This window comes from Cibotium barometz, chromosome 6 (assembly GCF_041138505.1).
Source record: "Cibotium barometz isolate CiBa-2024 chromosome 6, ASM4113850v1, whole genome shotgun sequence".
Classification (NCBI taxonomy): Eukaryota; Viridiplantae; Streptophyta; class Polypodiopsida; order Cyatheales; family Cibotiaceae; genus Cibotium; species Cibotium barometz.
The window spans coordinates 58,933,581-58,944,242 of NC_141051.1; the positions used below are offsets into that span (position 1 = coordinate 58,933,581).

The window sequence follows — 10,662 nt, forward strand, 5'->3', positions numbered from 1 at the left end:
GATGACTGATCTGAATGCTGAATATGCTGATCTGTTGACTCTCCTTGCTCCCTAGGTAGGAAACGCTGAGAAGAGAGGAAGATCTATGAGATGCCCTATGCTGAAATGATGCGACTTCTATATATATGGTGTGCTGCTGCTGGTCGGGCAGTTATACTGTTGTCGGCCAGGTGTATAGACCTTTACGACCTCTTTAAATGCTCGTGTACTGCTGTCGGCTGGTACTGTGTTGTTGTCGGCTGGTCACAACAGGTCCTGACCTGATGTTAAACGTCCTGAATGCTCTTAATGATGTATGTGCTGATGTGGGTGCTGAAACAGTCCCATACACATTTTGCACATGATATATATGCTGAAAATGCTTGGGTAATACTTGATGTTACTGAATGCTATCTGCTAAATGCTTATAAATGCTTTGATATGCCATGTCACTTGGACACCTTCTTGGTGTGCACGTGACAAGTTCCAAAGGCCTAGCAACAGGCATGATCAGTTCTGGCAGATAACCCGCCGCGCTGTGTTAAGGGTAAGGGAAAAGCAAGCATGGGGATAGCAGTGGAATAGATGCTCAGTTCTTCAGCAAGACTTGGAAGTGGATATCAGAAGTGGAAGGTGTTCAGACAAAAATATCTGTCAAAGTCAAGGTCAGTTAAAGTAGCAGGTCAAAGTCGGTAGTCCAGGGAGGAAGGATGATAGAGTGTCCCACCTGTCATCGAGTTTAGTAGGAGAGAATGTCATGTGCACGCCCGTGCCGTGGCATAATCCTCTGAATGAGCAGTCTTTATCCCTGATCTAAGTCAGCATTTAGCCCATCATTAGCAACATCAAAGCATTACCATCAGCAGAAGTGCCATCACATCAGTAGCATCAGTATCAGATCATTAGCAGCATCATTATTAGGAGCACAACATCATCATCAACAGTACATCGTCATCATAATCATCATCATCACCATTAGGACCCTGTCGGCAGTCAGCATAACAGAAGTCGGCAGCCAGCATGGGGGTCCCAGGCATCAGGCGACCAAGCGGTGGGAAGTGGGCAGCAGTTTGGGCAAGCCAAATAAGTAAGTGTAGCATTAAAAGAGTAATTTCAGCAATGTTGTTTGTCCAGAAACAGGCTGACTGCCCTTGTAGCTGGCTGACCAGCACTCCAGCATTATATATAAGCACAAATCATAAATTCAGTCCATCAAGTCATTCATTCATCATTTCAGCAGTGTAGAAAGTTAGTAGAAGTTATGTAGTTGCCATAGGTCACCCCTTTGGGCTTGACCAAGGGCCTAAGCATGTACAGTCAATCTTGTCACCTTTTTGTACCATATTAGATACAGAAAACCTTGACACCAATCTCTCTCTTCTTCTCTCTCCTCTATCTTAATCATGTTTAAATCATCATCTTGTTGTTAATCAGGCTTAGGGCTATGGATCAGTACAATAAGGTTTCTGCGCATGCAACAAGAGTGCTGCAAGACCTTTAAAAAAACACGCCTAGAAGCTCCTCTTCCCAAGGTGCAGAAGTACTACGAGTACTATGTAGATGACAAGAAAGTGCATGTACCAAGCCTAGGTATGGGTTCAAGACTTCATGCACAAGTACGGCTTTGAGATTTATGCAGAAAATGACCTCTCCTTGTACTAGAAACAAGCGTGTGGAAAAAAGCTCTCCCCCTCTTCCAATTTATAGAAAATTGTGACAGCTCAAGCCCCTAGATAAAGTTTGGACCAGTGTGAATAGCCCCCTCTTCTATTTCCATGTTTCGAGGCTTGTTTTTCTCAAATTACATGCTATCCATCCTTTCATCCTTGATTTATGCTATTTACATGTAGCCATTCCTTTTTGGGCAAGGATATGCACGACATCACCCTTTTCAATTTATTTACCTAAATCACTCTCTTTATGTTATGTGGGCCATATAAGTCTACTTATCCTTTATTTTTGACCATACAACCATCTAACCTTACAATTTAATTAAATACCCTCTAGAACCATAGTTTATCATTTATTTAGCATGGGCACTACCTATTCATGAATTTACATTATTTTGCACATCTCCCTGCTAATTTCTAATGCAAATTTATTATTTTTACTATTAATTATATTTTTATAACTTAATTAGCCTATATCCCAACTTTATACATATTAACCAATTTTTTGAATTAATGTTTAACAATTTGTGTATGTGCACATCTCTTTTCAAAATCTTAGGCTACAAGAAATATCCTATATATTTCTGTCATATACTCACTTTAATTATGCACAGTCTCTTTCTTTTATTTTTAGTTTTTACATATTAACCAATGTTTTGAATTAATGTTTAACAATTTGTGTATGTGCACATCTCTGAGGGTCTCTATTAATTTTCTAGTGCACTTACTTATCTTTTCAAAATCTTAGGCTACAAGAAATATCCTTTATTTTTATGTCATATACTTACTTTGGCTACAAGAAATATCCTTTATTTTTATGTCATATACTTACTTTAAGTATGCATAGTTTGTTCCTTTTATTTTTAATTTATAAGACAAGAAGGCTTCTTCTATTAAATTTTTCTTTAACAATACAACAAAAAAGAGGTATCTTACAAGGTTTGTCCTGCATCATCTCTATCATGTTAAAATCACCACCCATGCACCAAAAAAGAGGTATCTTATAAAGTATGTCCTGCGTTCGGTGCATAGAGGTTAAAGAAGCCTACTCTGTCCGCTCCAATCCTAATGATCATCCACTGAGCTCTCCCAGTGACAATGGTGCATGAATCAATCACTGCGGGTAAGAACTGCTCGTTGATGGAAATGCATACCCCGCCCTCGATCCTGGAGGGGCCAAAGCATGGGACCAAAAGGTGTGATTCTTGCTTGAAGAATCTTCCTGCAATGGCGGGACGACCGTCGAATAAATGATGCTCGTGGAGGAAGAGAATGCCAATAGGTCTGCCAACTATGGCTCCGTGAGGCTCCTATCTTCCCGCAACGGCGGGACGACCTTCGAATAAATGATGCTCGTGGAGGAAGAGAATGCCAATAGGTCCGCCAACTACGGCTCTGTGAGGCTCCTTTCTAAGGATCCTGTGCCTTTGCAAACACTACGGTCCTCCCAAAGCTTGAATGTTCCATGAGACAATCCGCATAACTAAGAACAGTGGGAGGTGGAATTGTCGGAATTGCCCTACACTCGAAGAGTCTTGGGCGTGAGTTTGGATGGAGAATAATGACAATCCATCTTGGGGCAAAGCCTTGCCAGGTGGGCACAAATCTTGCCCTCCATGTGGAGCCACTCTGTCCGGACCCTAGAATATGCTTACTCTGGGCTCCATCTGTCACAGTGAAGGTATCTGTAGGAGGGAGGGAGGGGTAATGCCACCGAAACACGAAGAAATACAAAGAGAAGCTCTTGTCCTCCGGGTCCTTGTGGCCAAAGCCACCCATCTCCATCTGTGCCAAGGGCCAAAAGTGAGTGAGCATGTCGGTGATGTGTAGATCCTGTAGATGATGTGAGAGCTGTATCTCCTGCCCATGAATGGCAGGAGACATAGACTGTGATCCAGTTCGTCCCCGTCACCGCACTCAGAGGGAAGGAGAAGATCATCACACCACTCTCAAGGGTGGAAAACCTGGAGTGATGCAGAACCACACAGATATGGATGGGGACCACTGTCTCCTCAAAGATGCCTGCTCCCTCGAGCCCAGGGGGGCCGCCTGGCGACTTTGGAGGGAGAGCACACACCGGAGAGGCAGCGATGGTCATCTCTACCACTTCTGAGAAATGGTGAATCAAGCGGCGAACCGAGCTAGTCTGCTGCCTCCTCTTTGAGTCGCATGCGGCCGGTGGGCGATAGGCATGTTCAAGGTGACGCAGATTGGGGGGCGAGGGGTTCTGATGATGCCGAGGAGGGAGGGACTGAAGAAGCCGAAGGTGGGGAAGCCAGGGCAGAGGTCGGGGGAGGGGGGGGACGACGGGGGCTGGGTGGGGGAGATCAGAGGAAGAAAGGGTCACCGCAACTGCGTGCACATGTTACGGGCGTCTACCGCTCGGTCTTGGCTCTTGCATGCTTTGCTTGGAGGTCGGTGGAGGGTAGCTTGGGTGTGGTGATGCTGGAGCTTGAATAACACGGGGCTACCCTTAGCAGTGGATATCGAGTCTACATCAACACATACAACCTGTTTGGTATCTGATTTCATTTCATTTGCACTGGAAATTTGATTTCATCTCATTTCATTTGTTTGGTATCTGAGTTCATTTCATTTGTATTGGAAATCTGGCACAAGGTTGCTGTGAAGCTTGTACATTCAAATACTACTTAATTATATATATATATATATATATATTTTGGGGGGGGGGGGTTTCAGCCCAGTCTGGCTCTAGTGAAGGCGTCGTTATTTTTCAGTTTTTTTATCTTTGCTTTGGTTGTGCCATATGTTATCTTGTTTAATGGTATTAATGGTTTAAGTGTAACAAGATTGTGTTCAACGGTCAACCCTTCCCTGGGCAATTACATGGGCTGCTCCCTTGGAAAGCTGGCCCTTAGGTCCTGCTGCCCACACTTATGGGTGCCCATGGGCTGTCATAAAGGCTGCCCCCAGGCTCTAAACGAATGCCCTTATGAGTCACTTGATACTTCAAGGGTTCTCAGAGGGAAGAACACCCTATTTGCACTGATAGGCATCCTGAGTGACGTGTTATAAGTGCTGGAAGCTTTTTGCACATCATCACAGCTTGCAGGTAGGATACATCTGACATGTGCGAGACTTGCATGTATGGCCTTTTTTTCCCCAAAAAAAGATCCTTTTATTAGTTAACAGAAAAAAACGTATGCCCAGGGGTGACCACAATCCTCCATAGAGGTAGAATGCTCAAAACAAAAAGAGGGGATGTTTTCTCCATGGATGGCGGCTCTTGGAGGGAGACTACATGCTGGGAGGAGGGTGGAAAAGCCATATTGGGGGCCTGTAATGCCAAGTGATATCGCCGTCCCTACTAGTGAGGAAGGGACCACTTCTCCATATCCGCGGGAAGGCTGCTCAACTGTCACATGTGGTTCGAGTCTCCTATCAATTGGTCCCATTGTCCATAGAGAGTGGATAAGGTCTGTCCAGATGCAATTGATGGTCTCTGCTGAAGGGGTGAGTGCTCTCAATGGATTTGCTGCAGTGCGCATGCCAGATGTGCTGGGCCGATGCTGCTAATGATATCCCATCTCTGATTAATGTGGGTGCCAGGGGTCAAGGGGACACCAGGTCCATAGATGCAGTGATGGAAGTGATCTTGAAGTGTGTAAGCTGGAGTACGATGCCATCACCATCCTTATAGAGAAGGGCCGGGCCTGCTTCTGTGGCCCAAACAATGGCCCCCAGGTGACTGCCCGAATAGTCCGAGTAGTGCCTGGATCCGCTGTGAAGAGCCGGAGGATCTGCCACCAAACATGCTTTGGCTTTTAGCAATCCTAGAGGCAGTGGTGTTGAGACTCCTGGTGGAATCCACACTTGGAGCAAGAAGCTGGCCGCCTGCCAATCGCCAGCCAAGTGCCAACCGTGAGCCTCCTGTGAGCAAGCTGCCAAATGAAAATAGTGACTTTCCTGGGCCAAAAACTAGCCGAGAGCCATTCACAGAAGTTGGAGAGGAAGCATGGGGGAATGATGAGTGAGCTCCAATGCCGAGTCATAGCTGCAGTGCCTTCGATCCCAGCCGTTTTGATCCGCCTACCCAGCCTGGCTGAGTACTCAAAGAAAGAAAAGCCTAGGTGTACTGGTGGAAGTGTGGGGCTTGCACATACGACTTGACACAAACAACCCTAAAACGTAGATGGTGCTTGGTGACATGTCCTTGGACAAAGCTCATGAAATGCACAATGCTCACCCCAAAAGGTGTCTTGAGTGTAGTGATTACTTAGAATGTCCACGTGGCATCCTAGTACAGTAGGCTGTGCACATGACAGATTAGGAGACCATGGAGGCCCGAGGACACCCCCGCCCTTGCATATGCAGAGTTAACTGGAACTGGTCGTCTTCTGAGATATGGGCCCTCTTCCCGTCAGTTCCATATCAGGGACATCCTCCAGCAACAGAGTCCGCTTCGAGTAGTGGACATTGCCTCCATGTATACCTTCATATAGGAGGATGACACAGGATGAGCACCACAAGTCATACAGACCTTTGCATTGTACATGTAGGACTGCGTACTAGGCGGGTTTGTTTTTCCTTGGCAAATTTAATCTCCATGTTTATGATCTCCAGTGTACACACGGAACTTACGTAACACTTTTTGGTCTCATTGACCCATTGGGTGTTTAGTAGATGTTAATAAAATCAATCTCTCTCTCTCTCTCTCTCTCTCTCTATGTACACAAACATAAGGCTATGTTCGGAAATGTATAGCCACTGGAATGCTTCCTCCGGCCCTTTTTATATCAAAGAAATCACCTGAAGGTACTGTTATGTTCCTTGCAGGGAGCATGTGTCTGCTTACACGAAAGACTACACAGCACAAGTGCTGTTAGGATATGTTGCAACCTACATATTTATGCAGACATTTATGATTCCTGGAACCATATTTTTCTCCCTTTTGGCGGGGGCTTTATTTGGAGTGTACAAAGGTCTCGTCTTGGTTGTGTTTTCAGCGACAGCAGGTGCCTCGTCATGCTATTTTTTGTCGAAGCTATTTGCGAGACCTTTGGTCTTTTGGTTATGGCCAGAGAAGTTAAGATACTTTCGGGCAAAGGTATGTCATTTGATGTGGCTGTACCAACATTAAGCTATATTATTATTCTATTCTAAGTATCTTTAGAGTGCTTTGTTTAGTTATGCATTTAATGCGCTGGTTGTGTAAGATAAGTTTTATAAAGGTCTTTGGAAGCTTGTTCTTGCTTGCAGGTTGCCCAACAAAGAGAGAAGTTGTTGAATTACATGCTGTTTTTGCGGGTAACACCGACTCTACCAAATACTTTCATCAATTTAGCATCACCCATTGTGGATGTACCATATCATATATTCTTTTGTGGGACTTTATTTGGTCTTATTCCAGCATCCTTCGTAACTGTCCGGGTACGAGTTTAATTTGCTTATTTCATTTTGTGCTTGATGACATTGTTCTTAAGCTAAAGCATGTGTAACAATTTTTGTGGCTTTTGTACTAAAATTATCATACACAGGCGGGACTTGCTCTTGGAGATCTTGAATCTTTGGGAGATTTGTATAATGTGAAGACCATGGCATTCCTTTTTGCAATTGGACTTCTTCTTATCATCCCAACGATATTGAGCAGGCCTAAGGAAGGCACTGTGTAACTCTTGTGTAGTCTCCTCAAGGAAGCAGCCTACTATCAAAACTTCTCTATTGCCCATTTCCTTGCCAAAAGCAGCATGAAGCAGAAAGAAAGCATTGTGTCAGATCCACGCATCAAGTGGGGCATGAGAAACTCATGCTCATGGTAAGGGTCACCTTGTTGAGTACAAGGGAATTCAAGTTAGATCCCCCACATTGTGGGTTTATGTCAATAACATGTTTGTGTATGTGGTCACACATAAACTTGATACATTCAGAAGGTCGTGGGAGAGGCAACTTTTCATAGATATGTATTTCTAATGTTAAACGTGTAACATTGTGATGCATTCTTAAGGGTTGTCTTCTTTCTTGACGGTTTTCGTTAGTTTATCTGGAAGTTTTATTTCACCACCTCGTTCTGTCTCAAACATTGCGCTATTGAAGACGGGGAGGGCGTTTTATTGAAGCACGGACAAGGGAACTCCATGTTCACACAGGCAACGTTTAATTTGACAGGCCTTCTCTTAGCTTAATAAATTTCACCTTCATATGACTAATAGGCCCCATAATATTGACTAATGAATCTTAGTCTAACATGTATTAATTAATTGATTTTCTTTTTTTACCCTTTTGAGGCCCCTAGTAAGATGACAGATATCAAGAGTCATTTGAGATGTTGAAAGAAAGACACTATGTGAATGACTTTTATGTGCATTTGGGATGTATTTGCATCCGGTGTGTGTCAAAAGCAACTTATTCATGCTCTTCTTGGGAATGGTAGATTGCATTAACAAGTTGCAATGCGAAGAAGAGCACATTAAGATCTAAGTGGGGGACACTTCTAATGTCAAATCACAATTGAAAGAGTTGTAAAGGCAAGCCTTTGTGTTAAACATTGGCGCAATCAAGAATTAGAATCCCTTTGCTCACGCATGGCACATATCCTTTGAATCTAGTGTGCTTGGGTATTGGTTATTCATAAGATAAAAATTGAAAGGCTATTGCGCTATCATAGTACGTCATGTAAAACAATAGCATGAAAGGACACCTAGTCTTGTGGAAACCTTTAACAAAAACTATCAAGCAACCCTTATGCATCTTATTTTTAGTGATTTAGAGATTAAACACACGTATATAGGTACGAGAGAGAGAGAGAGAGAGAGAGAGAGAGAGAGAGAGAGTCATATTAACGTCCGCGGGATGCCTTGAAGGCATATGGGACCAGAAGACATGACATCACAATCATTACAATCCACTTCAGGGTGCACTTAGGCGCAAGTGCGCATAAGCGTGAACATTGAAAATAGAAATAAAATCCAAGGGTCAACTACCATGTGTAATATGAATGCTTGTGGTACTTAGGAGAGAGCTAGTTAGTGGGGTTTAGGCTTTTGGAAGTCTTCAATTATTGCTCTTCCTTCGCGGTAGACAGCCCACTTTCCAGCTTGGCGGGCTTCTCGAACTTTAGCAAATTCTGCACTTTTGTTTTTGAACTGCATTGGTGTGAGCTCATCTGCTAGCCACAGCTTGGTGCCTTGGATTGTCGCAAAACCTTGATCTTGTCCTTCTTAGTTTCATAGCATAGGATGGCCTGTCCCCCTTTTGGGGTAATGAGATATGGATTGCCTATGTCGATGGAGGGGAGAACCCTGCTGATTCTCCTCTTCCAGATGTCCGTATCGGGGATGTAGTCATCTGCATCAATCTCGGTTTGCTCCCTTACCTCTTGCTTGTCCCAACCCTGTGGGAGTCCCCCTACCCGAATGTCTCGGGCAACCAACACTTGAAGTTTTTCTTCCTTGATGGTGGAAATAACATCTAATTTCACGTGTTGCATACCTTTGGTGGCGTCAATGAACTCCTTGGCTTCTTGGATCTGCTCTTGAACTTCTTGAACTGGGTTAGGCTTGCCCTCGAGAGGCCACCTTGGCCTCAACTTTGCTGGGCTGCTTCTTCAAGGCTTCGTTTTCTTCTCATAGCTTGTTGATCTCTACTAAGAGAAACACTTCCCACGAGCTCGACCTGTGACTGGTCAATGGCTTGGTCGATGTTGCGAGGGCACTTGCATAGGTGAGTTTCCTCGGCATTATGCTTAAATGCATCTTACTCCTGGTACCATGTTGCCTTGTAGAGCTTCCAGGACCTCTGATATTTCATGCATCCAGCAACACCAGCCTCGACCAATCTTCATTGGCATATTTCAAAGACGGAATCTACATTAGGAAGGGGGGCATGTTAACCCTCATTGGACACCTCATTGTAAACCTCTCCAATGTCATTGTATATTTTACGTGTGCGACGTCGTTTGCCTATGAAAGGCATGCCACATGATTAATTATGGAGATTGTATTCTTAGATTAAGTGTTTGCACAAGCCTAGGTGACCGTGGATAGCCATGGACCTATTTTTTAAGTATGGTCGCCCAAGGTGTGAAGGCTGGGGGACAAGATAAGGGTCATTTGGTAGTCTCACCACTTATTCTCTTATGCTAATTCAATAGAGTACTCTTTTTCTCTACTCTCCTATGCTATATGAGTAGGAAGAGTTGGATAATATCACCAACATGAGCTTGATGGCTAATCATAGATTGTCAATGGCAAAAATTACCTTTGAAGAGGCCACACAATGTGTTGAAGATGCATGCAGGGATCTGCATAGGGCTAAGGGCATGCTCGAGAAAAGTATATAAGTATCTCGGCTGGAGGCCTACATAAGCACTTTGAAGGAAGAAGGAGAGCGAGCACAGGTTTTATAGATGCTGCAAGAAATAAAACCATGAGTTGACATTGAGGACTTGCAGAACAAAGTTACTAATGCCAAGGTATGTTTCTTCATTTAAACTTTCCATGGCATTCTAGCATGATAGGGCATACTGTATAGGATAGAGTGCACATGTGGGTGTTATACAGCAGATTAGTTTATTGTCTTGTGCCAAATAGTACATATATCTTTTGCATTAACCATCACCCTGTAATATTGTCTTGTGCTTTATTATCTTGTACTATATAGCACTTGCATTAACCAGCACACTGTTGTATTGTATATAGTGAGCTATATAGAATAAGGGACTATAACATTGCGGTATATATCATAATTTTATAGTATCTTGTGCTATATAGCTCATTATATACTCTTCTTGTTCTATATAGCACAATCCTAATTGATCCTTGTGCTATATATCACAATTTCATAGTATCTTATGTTATATAGCTCATTATATACTCTTCTTGTGCTATATAACACAATGCTAGTTGATCCTTGTGCTATATTACATAGTTTATGTTGTCTAAGGTCAATTTGATTGTGCTATAAATTTATGTTGCATAATATAGGCTTACTTGGCATTGTGTGCTGTATAGCACATTGTTTGCTATATATCAGAGTGTGCTACATAGTGTGAAGG

General features: G+C 43.4%; 1 protein-coding gene across 1 annotated transcript in view; it reads left to right on the forward strand.

Moving 5' to 3' along the window:
- The window catches only part of LOC147637910 (putative membrane protein At4g09580), a 43,666-nt gene extending 36,053 nt beyond the window's left edge, over positions 1 to 7,613 (forward strand). Inside the window, exons 2-4 of the mRNA XM_086799752.1 lie at positions 6,447 to 6,717; positions 6,870 to 7,040; positions 7,148 to 7,613. Coding sequence (XP_086655878.1) covers positions 6,447 to 6,717; positions 6,870 to 7,040; positions 7,148 to 7,282 — 577 coding nt within the window. The 3' untranslated portion in view covers positions 7,283 to 7,613. The remainder of the gene's footprint in view (positions 1 to 6,446; positions 6,718 to 6,869; positions 7,041 to 7,147) is intronic.
- Positions 7,614 to 10,662: the final 3,049 nt, after the last annotated feature.